General features: G+C 40.6%; 1 protein-coding gene across 25 annotated transcripts in view; it reads right to left on the minus strand.

The window, feature by feature from the left end:
• Positions 1-18,337, minus strand: part of ZBTB20 (zinc finger and BTB domain containing 20) — a 1,026,540-nt gene that overhangs the window by 213,360 nt on the left and 794,843 nt on the right. For 24 of the 25 annotated variants that reach the window (XM_070465986.1, XM_070465969.1, XM_070465979.1 and 21 more), the window contains 2 exons: positions 17,578-17,742; positions 17,004-17,191 (listed from right to left, as the gene is read on the minus strand). In XM_070465986.1, coding sequence (XP_070322087.1) covers positions 17,004-17,191; positions 17,578-17,588 — 199 coding nt within the window. In that variant the 5' untranslated portion in view covers positions 17,589-17,742. The other variant, XM_070465995.1, reaches the window with a different exon arrangement.

Genomic DNA, 18,337 nt, shown 5'->3' on the forward strand with positions numbered 1-18,337 from the left:
GCCCATCACACTTTTTTCCACTGAATAGTCTCATCTAAGGGTTTGTTTGCTCATTTCTCCCCTGCATATCCCAGACATGCTGATGACAACTTATGGGTCCTGAGGATGCGCCTTTTCTCCGTGTCTACAAGCTCTAGGCCCAGGGGTATTTTCACCCCTGCTGTTGTGGGCAATGCTCTTTCCCCTGTCCTTTATCACAGTACCCCTTCTCATTGGGGAAGTTCAGTGTTCAGTATGAATTCAGGGTCTAAGGCAAGTGGGTTTTTTTGTGTTCACTGCATCCCCCACAATCTGTGCTCCTTTATTTGTGATTTTTGACACATGTCATACCATCCACATCTCTTTGGTTCCATTCCCCCCAAGAGGCAGCTCACTGGGGCCTCACGTCATGTGAAGATGCAGTGGAACTCAAAGCTGAGCCACACTGCAACTCAAAATGAGAAATGGCCAACCTGTGATGTTGTACCAAAGTGATCAGACGGAACTCTCACCACTCTTGCTTAACTTAGGGAAGCTCAACTGCTTGGTAACATATGTTACAGAGATGATCTATCAATAAGCTTTGAAAATGGGTATTTATATTTGCATAAAAATGTCAGGAATTGTTTAGAATATTTTCACTTGGTGGCCACTGGGTGTCCTCATTTACAAAGCAAATATGCAACATTTAGTGTGGGTCACCAGAGAGAATAAAAGACACTAGTTTTCTCTTTGGCCTTTCGCATACCGGGTAGAAATTTATTGCTGAACTCATAACCAGGTCACATATTAGTACTGTTTAAAAACCTTTAGGTCATACTGTTAAAGTTTATAATCAAAAGTAACTTCTGCAGATTCCAGACATGAATTTACAAGGCTGGGCTCCCTTAGTAGGGGGACTGTGATCAAGCTAATAGAATGAACCCTTATTCATTTGAAAATTGGCATGGGATTTTGACTATCTGCCGAGAGAGTCAGGAGAGAGGAGTGGAGAAGGTCTTAATTTATTCTTGAAAGGAAAGAGAACACCAAATATCTCCATGGGATATTTGTTAAATTCTGTTTTTATCTCAAGTTTTCTGAAAACCAATTAAAAATAATAATGAAAAAGATAAAATATGCCCTTTGCTTGGGAAACCTGAAATAATGTGAAAAATGGTAAAATGAGCTGTGCCATATAATGGTTATCAATCATTTCACATTTAGAGACAAAGAATTAAGTTATTCCTTGGTGAACTAGTTATCCCACGTGTAAAACTTGTGCTTCACAAGGATGTTGTAGGACAAATAAAATAGAATAGGGTTCCTAAGAAGAGAAACAGTATACAAGATAGACTAAGGGCATTACTAATACTCTAATTGTGGTTGAGTCACAGTTGTGTGACTTGTTCCTGATGGCAGACAGGAGTCAAGGCCAGAGCTCACACAGCAACAAATAAACTGTTTTGGCCACACCAAGGCATTGGGTGTGACATACTGCTGGGCTATCACTTCGTGCTCTCTAAAGTGATTTTTGCATGCTTAGGATTGTCAATGCTTATATCACATACATCGCTGATGACATTATTTCCTTGTATGGCCAAAAGGATTTCTATCTCCCCACCTTGCAAGTTCTCAAACTCAAGATTCAAAACTACTACTGACTATAAGAGTACTTGCTTTCAACTAGCTGAACTTTCTCAAAAGCAAAATTAACAGTAATATTTTTTTCACTAGCATATACCCCAGATTAATAATTATTCTCTGGCATGTCATTTCAGTATATAAATTAGCAATATGATTCTGTGCCATAACCAATTACTTATACAGATAATATCAGGGAAACTACGAAGATCCACGAGCTAGTCACTGCCTTGCAGAGATGTTCTCTGGTCTTACTTGGCTTTGCTTAACAGCCTTTTCTGTTTTTAAAAGGACCACCCAGCCATGCCTCTAGTATAACCATCTGTAACTCTTAATCAACTGTTTAAATCCACAACAGGACACAATAGCCAGGTCACTTTCACCCTGAGTTTCTACTAAAGGATCACCATGTATTCAAAGTACAAGGAGAAGTGTCTCATTTCTTCTAATATCCTTTGATTTCTGTTCTCTGTAGCATTTTCTGGCCCTTTAATTAGTAGATTCGTTTCTGGAATACTGTAACCCTAACACGTATCTGCAGAGCCCTCCTGATTGTGTTCTACCCTAAGCCTTTCTCCTTTCAGTCTTCTCAGTCTGCTCCTTTAATTTCACTTTGAGCACTTCTCAAGGCTGGGCGACTGAGCACCACACAGCACAGGTCTTATCTGATGTGCCGGCGCCTGGTGTGGTCTAAGACACACTGACGTTTTGTTCTTGAATGACAGGACTGATGTTCTGAAACCTGGACTCCAACACAAAGGCAATCATTAGCCCACTTTGAGTGTCTCTCTTCCTTCCTCCTGCCTGGCCCCCTCCTACCATCCCCAATACTTCCTTAGTCTTGTGCACTGGCAGCAGATGGCAACAATATTCTGAAGCTGAGTCTGTACGAAATCGTGCCATGGAGAACAGAGTGGCTTCAAAGTTAGCTTTCTATTCAAGTGGGATGGCGGAGACTTCTGGAGGCATGAACTCATCTCTCATTCATACAATCCTCTCTGTATTCAGCCAGGAATTTGTTTTTTGACACATCTTTCTACTGTCCAGCCAGTGGAGGGAGGGTGGGCAGAGTTGGAGGGCCCTTTCAGCAGGAGGGCACCAGGATTCTATTCCATGCCAACTGCTTGTGTCCCTGGGCCAGCTCCATCTGCTGCAGATCACATGACGTCCTGCCCCTGAGGCAGGCTTGGGAACATGGGTGCGGAGTGGATTTCTCAAGAACCGTTATCTTTGCTAAACTGACACATGCTGTACTCTCTAGGCCAAGCTGAGACCTGGGAAAAGGGTGAGACCAGGAGGAGGGTGTGGGGTTGCTGAAACCTGTGCAGGATGGTGCAGTAATGGGAAGTGGGAGTGGGAAAACCTTTCCTTTTTGTTGTTTCAAGGTTTGCTGGAGTTTTTGCCTAATCATCTGTTTGAGCATCTTGAAAATAAGTATCTATTTTCATGATATCTATCAAAAACAGGCACCAGATTATCCTACAAAGTTGACCTTAACCCTCCCATATTGCTACTCGAATCAAAACATGTAGCAGCCTACATCCAACAGAAAGTGGTTCTGTTTTCCCAGCATAAAAACCAGTGGGTATCTGTGATACACTTTGTTTTGTTGGTCTGCTGAAAGAAAACAATTAGGTGAAAAATCAGTAACTCTACTTTTACAAATGGAAGAAATTCTCACAAACACACTCTCACTTTTGCTCAGTTCTCCCTACCACATTCATTCATTCATTTATTTGTTCAATAAAGATTTGCTGAGCTCCTACGATGACTAAGCACTTCTCTGTTAGGTGCTAAGAAATCAGCAGTGAACAAGATAGAATTTCTGCCCTAACAAATTCTTCCACCCAGACAAAATAAAAATTTAATAATTTAACTTCTAGAATATTATTTGAGGACTAGGAATAATTAATTTGTCTTACCTAGTATTTCTTCTGATTCTTTCTCAAGCATGTCTCTTGAAGGTCCACACTCCTTTAACCAGAAAGTTTTGTCCTGAAACTCTCTCTATTGTATATTCATTCCTTTCTTGGATACAATGTTGAGAGTTCAGATTGCAACTTTTTTTTTTTTTTTTTTTTTTTGGTAGAATTGCAACCCTGAGGATCCAGGATCATTACTTTGCAAGCTATACATGTATTTTCTCTGTAAATATTATATCATTTGATTTGCATCTTGGGTTCTGCTGATTAGCCATCAACATGTGATTCAAGGAATACAGCATATGAGATGTACAAACCATGACTCAGTATGTTATTATTTTAAAACTCAGACTTAGGATTTATACTGACTTGCATACAATCTAGTTAAGCATTTGATCTGCGACTATTACTAAAAGCCTTATAGCTCAAGTTCCATACCCATGTGTCTCTGGAATTCTATACTCAGCAAAAGGGCTGCACAGTTGAGAGAAGCAAATGCCTGAAGTTTTCTCTACCCATTACCTCAAACTACGTAGGCACCACGGGACAGGAAAGGCTCACTGGGTACAATGAACCAACAGGTCTCACTGAATTTCTTAAGGCTATGCTTTTTCCCAATTGCTGAAAACTGCTTCAGAATGGAGGAAGGTGAGTGAGCTGAGTGATTAAGAGCAATCCTCCTTGGCACTAAAACACATTTACACTTCTAACTTTACCTCTATTTTGATTTATTTCAAAATACTCTGAAGCCATTAGGCAGACCGTCTTTCAAAAAGATACTAGATGCATTTCTTCAGTTGTAAGTGTGTCATTTTAGAAGGGGCCCTCTCCTCTGTCTCACGTGGCAGCATGGCAGTGTGCCCACTCTCAGGACCTGATGCTTGGCCTCGTCGGGTAACAGGGCTGGGAGACAGACCGTGAAAAGGTGCCTAAGCATAGTAGGGACAGCCACAGCTTCCACAGTGCACTCTGAGGACAGACAACACACACATCCACTCTCCATAATGTGAAAATCTCTCACAGATTAGAACATACTGAGGACAAGAAAGAACATAGTAGCTTAATACTACATTATAATGTAAATAATAGGCTAAACCTTTCCAAGTCCATGAAAAAAGATTCAGAAACTTTTTTTTTAAACTTCTCTGAGCCAGTTTCCTTATTGGTAAAATGGAGTGTTTCGTAAAGAATGATATCATGTATTTGACACAAAGTAGATGCCTAGTCATATTAGTTTCTTCCAATATTTAAAAAACACAAGAAAAACAGGTGAATAAAAGCAGGAAAAAAGATGATGGAAAGAATCAGGCCTGAATCTCAGAAGGGACAGGGACAGGGGCATGGCCTTTTCCTGAAGTGAAGAGTAGACCCTCCTACGGACCCCACAGCTTCTGTCTCAGTCACTCTCAGCAGGAGGGAGGGATGGAAAACTTGCTACAGGCTTCACTTATGTTGCATCACTTTTAGTCCATATTTATTTAATAATTTAAAACCCTTACACTATAAGCAAATGCTCAGATTCACTGAGCACTGTCTGTCTGGTCTGTTCTAGGAGCTTCCATATAGCACTCCCTCTAACCCTTATACTAATGCTGCAAGATTATTGTCATTCTCATCATGCACTCGAGGACACGGAAACACAGGGAGGTTAAGCAAAGGCAAGTAAACTTCATGCATGTGCTGAAGTTCACAAGTAAAAGGGCAAACCAGCCAGGCCATGGGGTGAGAACATCACATGGTCAAACCCTTAGTCCATCATCAACATGTTTAGGAAATAGCTTTTGAAGTCTGTCAGCATGCCTGCAGGCTCCCTGAGAACCCACATCAGACTTTCTCCTTTGAATCTTAGTTTCCTTTTAGGGGGCAGGTTTGAGGACACAGGTTCTGACTGGGGTTCATCCTGGGGAAGTGCCTCTTGCCTTCTTTTAGTTCCCTGACACCAGTGTACGGAAAGTTACACACTGATGTGTCCACATTGGCATGCATCTGTGTGCCTATCTTCTTAGGGAGTTCATAGACCCTGAGAGGCAGGTGCAGTCATGGTGCTGGTGAAATACCCGAGGCCTCCAGGTCAGGAATTCCTCCTCTGGAGGGAAATGCTGAGTGTGTGCCAAGTCACTTCAGTCATGTCCGACTCTGTGTGACCTCCTGGACCTCAACCAGCCAGGCTCCTCTGTCCATGGGATTCTCCAGGCAAGAATACTGGAGTAGGTTGCCATGCCCTCCTCCAGGGGATCTTCCCAATCCAGGGATCCAACCTGCATCTCCTGCATTGCACCAGATTCTTTACCAGCTGAGCCACCAGGGAAGCCTGGAGAGAAAGGTTACCCTCTGCTTAAAGTGAAAGTGAAAGTAGCTCAGTCATGTCCAACTCTTTGCTACCCCATGGGCTATACAGTGGGGATATGTATAGTGGGGTGGGTAGCCTTTCCGTTCTCTAGGGGATCTTCCCAACCCAGGGATCGAACTGATGTCTCCCACATTGCAGGCGGATTCTTTACCAGCTAGGCCACAAGGGAAGCCCAAGAACACTGGAGTGGGTAGCCTATCTCTTCTCCAGCAGATCTTCCCGACCCAGGAATTGAACCTGGGGTCTCCTGCATTGCAGGCGGATTCTTTACCAACTGAGCTATCAGGGAAGCCCTACCCTCTGCTTAAAGCCTCAGCCCATTGTCACTACTGGAGGACACCAAAGCTGCTGAGGAGTGCTGCTCAGCCTGTCAGCCCAGGTGTATGAGGCTGCTTCAATTACCCCTCTGGAACCTGAGTCAGGAATAAAATGGAATAGGCTAGACTTAGGGATTTTTTTTTTCCTTCAAATTAGGAAAAAAAAACACAAAAACCCCAAAACCCAGGCCTAAGTGGAAAAACCTATGATATTTTTCTGGAAAAAAAAAAAGATAGACTTCCTCTTCCATGGGGTTAAGTTCTCAAGAGTTGAAGTTCAGAATTTGCAAGTGCATTTTCCATAAGATGTGGGATTACACCCTGTAGCTCAAATTTATATACACTTTCCTTTCATTATGTCCTTTATATTCAAGTACCAGTTGAGGTATGAGGCAAAGAGACAATAAGTGATTATACAGGAAAGGAAATGATTATGGCAGAAAACTGAATGGCAAAGTTAATTTAGTCACCACTTCTTGAAATTCTTTTTGTGGTATTCTATGTGCCACACCAAACTTTCTTAAAAATTATGTCTGCCTTCATCTAAGACTGTGTGAGATTTTGGTGTAAAACTGATAACATGAACCTAGCTAAAACCACTGAGGATAAATGAGTCAGGGAGAATTCTTTTCTGGAGTTGGAGAGGAAAGGAAAACCTCCTCAAGGTCCATTTTGACGTCAACTATGAATTCATTGTTCCCTGTGAAATTATAAAAGCTCATACTCAAAATTCCTCCATGTGGCTGTTTGTATAATTTCTAGTAGCGATAGAATAATTTTCTTACTTAGTTTTACAGTAATTTAATATCAGAGCAAAATAACATTTCATTTAGTTGTTTCCAGATCACCACCCTAACGTAGGAGGAATTGCAGATACTTTGTGTCCAGGGGACTGTGGCCTTAGGGAAGTCTTTAACCATCAAAGAAAACAATGCAGACTAAGGAAACAAGTTAAACATGGCCCACAAATAAGGAACTTGACGATGTCTGTGACAATGAGAGAGTACATTGAGAACACATAGGCTTGTTGTTAGTAACTACTTGAATTGGATCTATCATGAAAGACAGTCACAGAATGTGGCATTTTTAAAATGGATTATGATTTGAAATAACTTGTTTTAAAATTTTTTAGAAAATGGAAAGGCTCAAAGTATATAAGACCTGTCCTCTACCTAATGCTCAGAGATTACTGAGGGTTAGTGAATATTTGTGAAGTCATCCAAAGAAGATGTAACAATTTTTGCAAAACATTATTTCTTATTAGCTACAGGGAAGAGAAAGAATTAGAAAAAGAATTAATGTAATAAAATTACTGATTCTTTGGGCTTGGGTAGTGATTTCAAATTTCCTTTACATATATTTATCATCTGAATTGCCCTGTAAAATGAGAGATCTAATTCTCTCACCTTGCCTACTTAATTGCAGAGTCTCCCTTAACACTGGGTTTTATTTTTCAGTCTATAAATGGGCTTGGGGCTGCTGTATCATAAAAATATTCATACCCTGCTTATGCATTACCTGTTCATTATTTCTTTTTAAAGTATTAAGCTTTTTAAAAAAACTGGTTCATAATTGTTGCTTTCCTATTCAATTCTGTTTGCTCCTGAACCCTTTTGTCTGGTGTTTTTGTGGCACATCTGACTCTTTTCTCTTGGCAGTCTCCAGGAAGCTACCCATCCTCCTTGTCTGAGCACCCAACACTGCAGACCCTTCCTCTACCTGGTGGTCCCTCTCAATTGTCCTGCTTTTCAAATTTCCTTTACATATATGTATGCATATATGCTGTCTTAGACCATCTTTTCTTTCCCTCCTTTGAGGGTTCACCATTTTCTTTCTCTTTCTTATCATCCAATGTATAAATATTTCTTAAGGTTCTATTTTCTTTTTTTTTTTCCTCTCAACTGAATCTTTTTCGAATTTACTTCACATTCATGACTTAAGGTACAGCCCTTTTGGTCAAAGCATTTGCTATTCCTAATTCCAAATCCCTCCTGTTCTACTCCAGAAGTCTATTTAGAGCTCAATGTTAGCTGTCTCCATTGGGTCTACCCCTGTTATCACATACTCAGTGAAAGTGAAAGTGTTAGTCGCTCATTCGTGTCTGACTCTGTGTGACCCCATAGACTGTAGTCCGCCAGATTCCTCTGTCCATGGGATTCTCCAAGCAAGAATACTGAGTGGGTAGCTATTCCCTTCTACAGGGAATCTTCCTGACTGAGGGATAGAAAGGGTTTCCTGCATTGCAGGCAGATTCTCCACCATCTGAGCCACCAGGGACATCTCATACTCAGCATTGTATAAAATTGACTTGTATTCTGTCCTCTAGTTACTTCTTTTTCATCTTCTCTCTTTGATTTCTTGGAACTGTCTTTGATGATTTCTTTTCTCTTATCTAAAACTCTGTTAGCTCCTGGAGCTGCCCACCCTCATCCATAAAGTCTGTTGAGTCTAGATCCTCCTTATGCCCCTTTCACCAGCCCCCTCAGGTAACCAACAATCTGAACTACTGACAAAGCTTCCTGGATTCTGTCTTCTCTCTACTCACCTTTTTCCATGTACAAGCATGTTCCACATCCCCGCTGCTAGATTAGATCTTCCCAAAGCAAAGTCCAGATCATGGCAACCCCTACCTAAAACCCCACCACAGACTGCCTTTGCCCCAGAATGCAAACATCTTATACCTTTTCCTAATGCCTCACCAACAATAAAATTCTGTCCATCCTTCAAGGGAGCTCAAATGGAACCTTTCCTGATAAATTAAACTGGATGTTAATATTAACTGGATTATAATATATTTTGTGAAGTTTCTAACTTCTAAGATAATGGTGGTTTGAGGGTATGGACTAAGAATCCTTGGTGGCAGAGTCTGTTTGTCTCCACCTTTCTGACCCTGCAGAACTCACCGTAGTGCCAGACACCTAAGATGTACTCTACACATGGTTGCCAAGCCAGTGAATTGATTGAATTAATGCTCTGGTGCATCCGAGTACACAGGGACGTAGCTTTAACCACCCTGCAGGGTGGTTGGTATGAATATGTCTAAACTTTTCCATGAGACTCTAAGTCTCTGAGTAAAGGGCTCCAGTTTATATTAAAAAAAAACTATATCAAAGATTAAGATTATATCTTTGGCTCTTCTACTCACTATATTGAGAACCTTTTGGTATGACCCTTGTTGTCTTTGGGCCTCAGTTTCCTCATATGTATAATAATAGGTTTAGACCAGCTTAACTTTGCTCTTTTTCAATGCTGATAAAAAGTTCTAACTGCAATACGTTCCTTAGAGAGAACAAAAGATGTAGGAGTAGAAGAAAAGCAAAAAAAAGAAAGCAGCTGTGCTTATTCAGCCCATGTGGTAATGAGAGGTTTTACTATGGTACCTGGTAAGAATTTGATTGGTGGAAGGATCTGACTTGAAATTACCTTAAAGCAAGGAATTCCTAGACTCCTCATGCATGCTCTCAGTTGATCACATGATCTGTCTCTGAAGACAGTACTACATTTTTTAAGTCAGAATGTGAGAAGCCCTGACAGATATGAAGGAACACTAATTTTATATAATGAAATTTGCCACGAGTAGAGGAAGCACATATGAAACTGTCACCAGTGGCTGCAGATAAAAATTAAAGATGTGCTCCAGCAAGATAAGAGATGGCAAAATGAAGAATGGAACCCTGAGGATCAGCAGTCAGCCTTGACAATTACACATGGACAATCACAAGCACATTCATGTAGTATCTGGCAGAGTGAAAGGCATGGTGTGACTCAGAGCAATGGGCCACAGGACCAGATTTGCCAAGGGACTGATTGCTAGAGTCTGGAGGGACTACGAGTCAGTGACTGAGTTCCAGCATGGCACTTCTAGGTGACTTTGTGACTCCTGGAATGAACCTCTTAATATGGAAAGTTATTTTGAACCATTTCATCAATAAATTATCTCTAGATGTTGCCTAATATTTGCCCACATCTACTGATCTCATGCAAAGAAAGACACTTTTACCCATTAGAAAATAAGTGGTGTCTTGCTTTCTTATTTATCTGGAAAGCAAATGTCTCCAAAGGAACATGCAGTTCAGCCCAGCTGACTTTTAATGACAGGCAATGTGACTCAAATACAGACTGTCCTGTGAGTTTATATTAAAATGAGGCAAGCTGTAAGAAAGTTTGAGTCTGGTAACTGAACTTCTCTGTTTGCTGAGAACACCATGCTCTTTCTGTGCCTCTGTGGTTTTGCTTCTGTCCCTTCTGGCTATAAGGCCATTCACTCTCTCCACTGCTTTACATATACCTAATCCTTCCTGATCCAGGTCTAATGGCACCTTTCTTGAGAAGCCCTTCCCACTGCTTCAGGAGCCTGGGAGCCTTTTGTGCATCGTCAGACACTTCCATATTGTAATTGTCTGTACCCTTTACAGGTTTAAAAGTTGGTGAAAGTGTGTGGGAACACCACGAGTTCCTAAAATTTGGGGACAGTACTATGTTTGTATCTTCAGCCCTGGTCCTTAGCTGAGGTCTTGGCGCAGACACAGGGGTCTGACAGCATTTAATGTGTGACTAAATGGAAGAAGGCAGGAGTGAATGAGGTAAGAGTGACTTCCAGAAGTTACATTAGCATTGTAGGGAAAGGATAATTTTTATTAAAAAGAGGGACAATTTTATAAAAAATAGATTATGACATGAAACTCCAAGATATATGATTTTAAAAAAATAAATGTGTCCCCAGATATACTATGTGGAAACTCTAGGAAATTAGAGCAAATAAAAAAATTAACTGGCCTTCTAATATATGTGTGGGATTAAGAACTGAAACCTCTAAATAAGAGGGTATCATAGGTAATAAAAATAATTCCAAAGAAATTATGTGTCAATTAACTCAGAGAAGGAAAGAAGGGAAAGACTATCTTTAAATAAATGAACCCACACATATTAAGTAAAAGGTTTACTTTGTTAATGAAATAGCAGGAAAAACAAGTTTAAACTGTTAGCGATGAAAAGGTAAATATATAATTCTTCATAGGAAGTAGAATAAAGAGAAATGTGAGACACTCTGGGGACAATGAGAGCATTTAGTTACATCAAAGATGCTCTATTTACTGTTTAACTGATATGGAATCTTATTAGAAAATTAATAGAAAGCCATAAGATAATAATGATCTGTAGTGACTTATTTCATCCCATTTTGGCTCTATTTCTTCTGCAAATTAGTGTGACCCCAAAATGTTTTCAGGATTGTCCAACTTGTCCTAAATTCCATAAATAAACTCTTTCAGAGGATGCTGTTTTTTGCCGTGTCTCTATTACAGTTCTTCACAGATGGACCATTTTTGTCCTTCCAAAGTCTAAGAATAACTCTTTCAGTTATCAAGACATACCAAAATCCAGTTCAGCTGCTCCTGTGGGATTCCAGTTAGTTTAGACACATCTGCTGAGATACACGCATTTGAATCCAAATGAAGCTTTTGTTTGATGATACATTTTGAACATTTATGAAGGTTTTTTGGGGGCCAAAATGTTTTTCATTTTTTTGGCACTCCAAACAGAGATCTTCAGTTATAAACACTGCCTTCTGAGCACCTCCAGCAGAAATCCAATCTTTTCATATGAACAGGTGCCTCAGGAAGTTTTTGGAATGTTTTACACTGAATCAGCTTTCTGATTGGAAACTTTCTGAACACGCAGTCAAATTTGCCAAAGAGACCTTCAAACTTGCATGAGTGGTTTTCACTCATCCAGACATACATTCACACATACAGACAGGCCAAGTGAAAGCAAGTCAAAGCTCTGTAAACCTGAACTCTTTCTCTTAAAGGTTAAACACAACACACAATCAAACTAAACAAAAGGAATAAATACATGACAGGAGAGATAATGAATAAATAGCAAGAACCTCTGTTCAACTTCTCCATAAGCATGTTCCTCTTAAATTTACTTTACCTGAGAGTTTAGATGACACATCCCTTCAGTAAAAATCCACCCCAGTTTCAAATAATGCTCCAAGCATTTGTGTTCTTAAACACTGTGGCCGGGGCATGGTTACTAGTTCTTTTCACTAACAAACTTGTTCAAACAGTTCTTTTTGAAACACTTCCTTCTCTAACACCAATAGGTCAACCAGATTCAAATCTGAAGGAATGAAAAACTACTCTCTAAATCAAGGGTTCTTTGGAAAAACTTCATTTTACCTGAGTCCCTACAACTTTTCTTTTCCAGTTTGAATATAAACTGAAAAGCCTTACGCCTGAACAGTTATTACAGAGTAAAATCACTTCCCCATTGGGCATGCCCGGAATTCAGGGGAAATCTGCTTTCAAGTTTGTCTGATGGCCCTGGACCAGATGCTCCAAGGTGGCCAGAAACCTTTGTCTACACCCACTTAGCAGATTATTGGCTCTTTATTGGGAACTAAGAGGTTTATTTGCAGAAATGAATCATTTCCTTCAAAATATCCTTTACTCTATTTACATGCTTGCATATTCCTTCCATTTTGTTTTTCCCCCTACAGCTTTACTAAGGGAATTAATTATCTAGAAGAACAGGAACATACAGTAAGTACATCTGAGATACAGGATGAGACACAGTATGTCATCTATTAGGCCTGGCTAAGACCAGCAGCTGATGCTAAATGGGAAGGAACATGCACCAAATGTTTTTTAATCACAAAGTTAGTAATTAATTGCTCTTTAAAATACATTTTATGCTTCTTTCTGTCTGTGTACATGAAATGCACATTTATTACATGCCAAAAATTACAACATTATGGTTTAAATGTGACTGGCACGGAAGTCCGGAAATCAGAGTTAATGTTCCCACAGCAACTTTAATTCTGTCCGTGTGCACATGTAGAGCTCTAATCGTCTTCCGTTCCAGGATAATACATATAGATGGTTTGGGAAGGGAAGCTCAAGACCCATATCCTCAACTGTAGTTACCGGAAAAAAACAAAGGATAAAAGCTGTGCTCCTTTCCACGTACGTGGATAAAAAACAATGTCCTCGCGCCCGGTGTTGTGTAATCCGGGAATGAAAAAATCCGCTGTGATGTCGGCACTCAAGGGGACAGTTTCTGTTGCTGTGGGAACCTGAACTTTGCATTTCCTGACTTTGGGGTAATTAAAATGTCAGCCTTAATGTGGCATTAATGGAGTTTGCCATAAAGAAATCCTCTTTGTTTTGTTCTCATAAAAAATTGCTTAAAAAGTTCATAATGAACCAAGTGTACTAAAATCTTCGGTCAGGGGGGACTGACGCAAAGGTTTGGGATGGGGAAGGCCAAGTGAGGTGGAACGCCTGAGAGCAAAGGAAGAGCCCACCCGGCTCCTCCCTCGAAAATGCTCAGCCCCTTAAGATTCATGCTACCTACAGAGCTAAAGTTAAACCCGCCCACACAACAGTTTGGTAATGTGTAAAGGTTAAATTAAAAATAAATAAAAACTGTTAATGCATAAGTGCATCTTGGCAAGGACACAAAAAATGAGACAATTTGATGAGGCCAGTGCAAGATACAAGAAGGTAAGTAACCACAGATGCCAGCTTCCAACAAAACAGACATCAAACTAGGTCCTTCCAAAGTAGGGAGGCAGCCAAAGAGGGTTGGGGAAATCGCTCCTCCCTTCGACCGGAGCCTTATCTGGAGGAAGACAAAATGGAAGTGTCTGTCACATGTACATGACTGAGATGTGCTAGGCTTGACAGTTGTCAAGAAAGGTTTTCCTGGGAAGAGCTCCAACAGCTCTCCTGCGGTAGGAGAGTAGGAGTAGGTTTAAATGGAGAGGCTGGCTCCACCCATCCTCAGCCTACGCAGTGGAAACTGTTCTGTCAGGCGCCTAGGGGTTCGATGCCCTTTGCATTCCGAAGCTCATTTTAATGGCTCCAATTACCATCATCTGCATTTGTTTACCACGAGATTGTCAGAAGTGGTGAGGAGGTGACATGCTAAGGGGTGGTGGGGGAATATTTCTAGAAGGTGATCATAGTGGGCGGACTGGAAAGGAGCACGTGTTTCAGTAGTGATATTAACCTCATTTCACCAAGGAAAGCATTTCTCAGCCATATTCCCTCTTGCTTTGACTTTTACTGGACTCTTTGCTGGATTTGAAGTGGTTCAGGAGGTTAAATAGCCATCTGAGAATTTCAGAGGTCACACTTGTCCTTTTTCTCCCAAATATGGGCTGTGTCCTTTAGAGGTAACAGCGCCATGGGTTGCCCACCCTGACCAGTTCATATGCAGAACTGACTTTGCATTCACCGGGATGCTTATCCACCGTGTTCTATAACCCCATTACCAATATGAGTAGTTGCACATTTTCAAGAAACCTGTTTCGAGCCAGGAATATGATCTCCAGACTCAGAACAGAGAATTCAGGTTGCTCACAGTGACAGCAAATCCACAAACATCCCCCTTTCTCCTCCCCCTAATTATCAAGCATTCATCTATATGGGTGTCAATTTTCTTAGTTTTCTCATCTGTAAATTGGGAAGAATTATAATGACTGACAGAAAATGGTCATTATGCCATGCCTAAGAATAATTTTGCTAAACACATGACAAATAAAAAGGTGCTATAAAAATTCAGGCACTTGTGAACACTTAGAATACCACATACTGGTGGAATGTTTCTGAAGTTAAAGATACTAACAAGTCAAGGGCACTATTTTTAAATGCCCCAAATCTGTTAGTTCTAAATAGAAACTGAATATTTTACCTTAAAGAAATTAGGCTTTTAAATTAATCTATGGTAAGAATGACATTTGAAAGTAAAAAAAAAAAATTCTCTTGAATGCAAGAAGAGCATCCAAAAATTTTAACAGCTTAAAATAAATCTCTTTCCTGTCTTCTCTCAAGCAATCTCCAAATGGACAGATTTCTGTGAATCTTTCCTCAAAACAATTTTCTTCTAAGTGTAGGCTCAAATCAGGACAAACTACAATCCAAATATATTTGGAGAAAAGTATAATCAATTTAAACAACAGGTTGGAGCAGAAAAGACCTACACATCTTAATGGCAAAATCAGAATGACTTTCTGAACAGCTGGAGATTAGGTTTCTCCTCCCTATTTGTTCCCCTTCCAACGGCATTCAGACCTAACTGAGCTCAGATCCACTAGCTTCCTCAGGGTCACCAAGGGGCTGCTCCTTGTACATATTTCATGTTAATGTCACAGGCTGGCCAAAGGATGCTTACGTATTGTATAATCAACAGTCCAGTGCTGTTTCTTTCTATTCGGCAAAACATTCATTTGGCTGTAACGGGATTTCTGGGCTAAGGCCATTCTATGTAATCTTTCCCATAAGCTGTGGCAGAAAGCCAGACGTTGGAGGTCTGCATGCAGGAGCTCCAGGCCCTTCTCCACAGGAACAGGCTACCTTCCTGGTAGGTAGGGACAGTGCGCACATGTCTATGGGCACCGTGCCATGCTATTTTCCACTTCTTCCTGTAATTACTATTAGGCTGGAGACTGCCAGGCAAGAAGGCCAAGAATGTTACTATTTTGACGGTCCACAGAACACAGTCCCCACTTCTGAGCCCCAAGTTTCTCTATGGAATCAGCAGCTTGGTACAATGCACACGGGTTGCAGACACTTGGCTCTTGTTATTTCTTGTTTCGTTTTCTTGCAACAGCTGAAGTATGGTCTCAGCTCAGTCATGAGCAGAACAAGGTGGGGTCCCTTATCTAGAGGCCATTATGATGAAGAACATACAGAATGGAATGTCCCAGCCTCATTCACCTCTCGCCCTTTCTGTAAAGTTTTATGTTTGCTTTGTCAGAAAAATAACAATAGGAGATTTAAAATCTCATTTCCTAATTAATAATTTTTGCTTTGTGGACAGGATAAATGGAGTTCTTTTCTGAAAAGAAAACTTTCTTGGTCTTAGCTTAATCCAAAGAAGAAGACTCCAACTTTTTGCCTGACATCCATTGTGGAGATCAGTTCTGAATAGCTGTTGGAATAAAAGAATATTCTTTCCCAATGGACTCCAAGTTATCCTACTCCCTTCTATCGTCAACACACATGTTGCTTTCTCTCTGAAGTACTGAGTTATGTTTCAGAAAGAGAAAATATCTTCTAAATGTGATTTATCAACTTTCTTAAAAGAGAATTTGAAGAAGTGATTCTCAGATTAGTGGGAAGACAGTGAAAATAAACAGCAATGGAGTGATTTCAATAGCGACAATCTCATTAAGCTGCCCATTTCCAAATTTAGCCCATAGGCAGTTTTTTTTAATTAAAAAATATTTTTAACCTGAATTCTTATTGGCTACGTGAAGTCTGGGTGGCTTCTGAATTCTTGGAAGCCATTCTCTTTTCTTCTGTAAATTTATGCTGTCCTTTAACCACTTCAAAATAAATTAAAAACTGGAAAGAGAAATTCAGCCAAGCTACAATAACTAATGCAAAGCTGACTTGTGTTATGTAATTTCAAAATGGAAGTTTCCTTTTGAGGTCCATATTTGGTCACTGAATTTCATCATGGTGGAAATACCATTATTCAGATCACGGGGACAAAAGAATAATTAGAAAATAGCAACACAGCTTCTGTTTTTGAGTTAATGTTATGAAAGAGAATGTGGTTCATGTAATTAATCCGCCTTTTGAGGCCAAATGAGTGGTCACCTGGTTTTAAAACACACTCTAGCTTTGAAAATATAGATGTTGGCTGACTCAAAATGGTGGTAAGTTACTTTTGGCTACTTTGGAAGACCAAATGGAAACAGCTTGCTCTGAATGCAGAAAAGCCCGAACCCGGGGGGAGAAGCCTGCTCCAAGTACCGTGAAGACACCATCACCTCAGTGGTGTAAGTGGTGTACTCACAGTCAGATGACCCGGTATGAGCGTGCGAGTTTGTCAGTGAATGTGTTGAGTGGATGAGGGCTGAGCCTGGAGACAAAACAGCTTCAAAGTTCAGGCAGGGAAGGCCCGGCTTGGCGCTGGATCCACCCGGCTGAGTAATCTCATTCTCCTCAGATGCCTTCTGGTTTTCAGCTGTCTTGGGTTTCTTCCTGAAAATAAACAAAGGGCCCTTTGAAGGAACTGACTGCATATTTGGGAAAAGGCATTTTTAGAATCTGTTAAAGATAACTTGATTTTTTTTTTTTTCCTGAGGGGGGATGGGAAGGAGTCCAGTATGTCCCTTGTTTTAAAACAAGCTGATTCTTGTTTTTTTTTTTTTTTCCCCCTCCAGTAATGGCCTAACTGGGAACACATGAAAGCATATGGGCCAAGCAAACAGCACCACATTTGGACTCTGTTGGCTGCATAAAAAGACCCTGTCCCAGAACTTTAGACAGCTTGAGCTACGTATGGCTGACATTATCCAAGAAAGCATCCTTTCTTCCCCCCGTAAGAGTTTTAACATGGTCTGGAAAAATACTAGTGGAGGCTTTACCGTTCTAGCATTTGTCAGGAAGCTTAGAGACAGGACCCGTGGAGTAATGGGAGGAGCACTGGACTGGGAGTCAGGAGACTTGAGCTATGGTACTAGCTGTGCCTCTAACTTGCTGTGTGGCACTTGGGCACCTCACTTCACCTCTCTGGGCTTCAGTTTCCTCATCTGTAAAATAAAGGGCTTGGATTAGAAGGCCTTAAAGGTTCCTTCTGGTTTTCAGTTTCTATTCATGTAACACATTACGGAGCAGTCAACTTTCTTGCTGTTATTAGATTTTGTTTTAGATCAACACATAATTTCAAATCACAATCTAAACTTGCAGGCTGTACTAATGAGAGGGGTAGTGATGAAAAACTTTGTTAGAGCAGCAAATGAAAAGTGAAAAGAGCTTAGACTCCAGCAGGTAAAGAAGGAAGATGTCACATAGAGATCCTCTATTCCAACTCTTTACTCATCTGAAGTTTAAGATTCCCTTTTAGAAAAATAATTTAGTGCATGATCCTGGAGTGCAGGAGTGTGACTGTGTGTTTGGGAAGAGAAGGGTGAAGGGAAGTAGAAAGTAACTGTGATTTGGGACCAGGAATAGGAAGAGGCAGAGCTCAACTATCAGTCAGCCCCTCTCCCTTGGACCATGCAGCTGATTTAAATGAATACATACTTAGCTTAACGCTGCACGCACCCTTGGCCCTAGTCAAATCAAATTATTTGTCATACTCTGAACACCGCCCCATCCACCCCCGCCAGTTTCCTTGGCTCTAAG

Source organism: Odocoileus virginianus, chromosome 4 (genome assembly GCF_023699985.2).
Source record: "Odocoileus virginianus isolate 20LAN1187 ecotype Illinois chromosome 4, Ovbor_1.2, whole genome shotgun sequence".
In the NCBI taxonomy this organism is placed as follows: domain Eukaryota; kingdom Metazoa; phylum Chordata; class Mammalia; order Artiodactyla; family Cervidae; genus Odocoileus; species Odocoileus virginianus.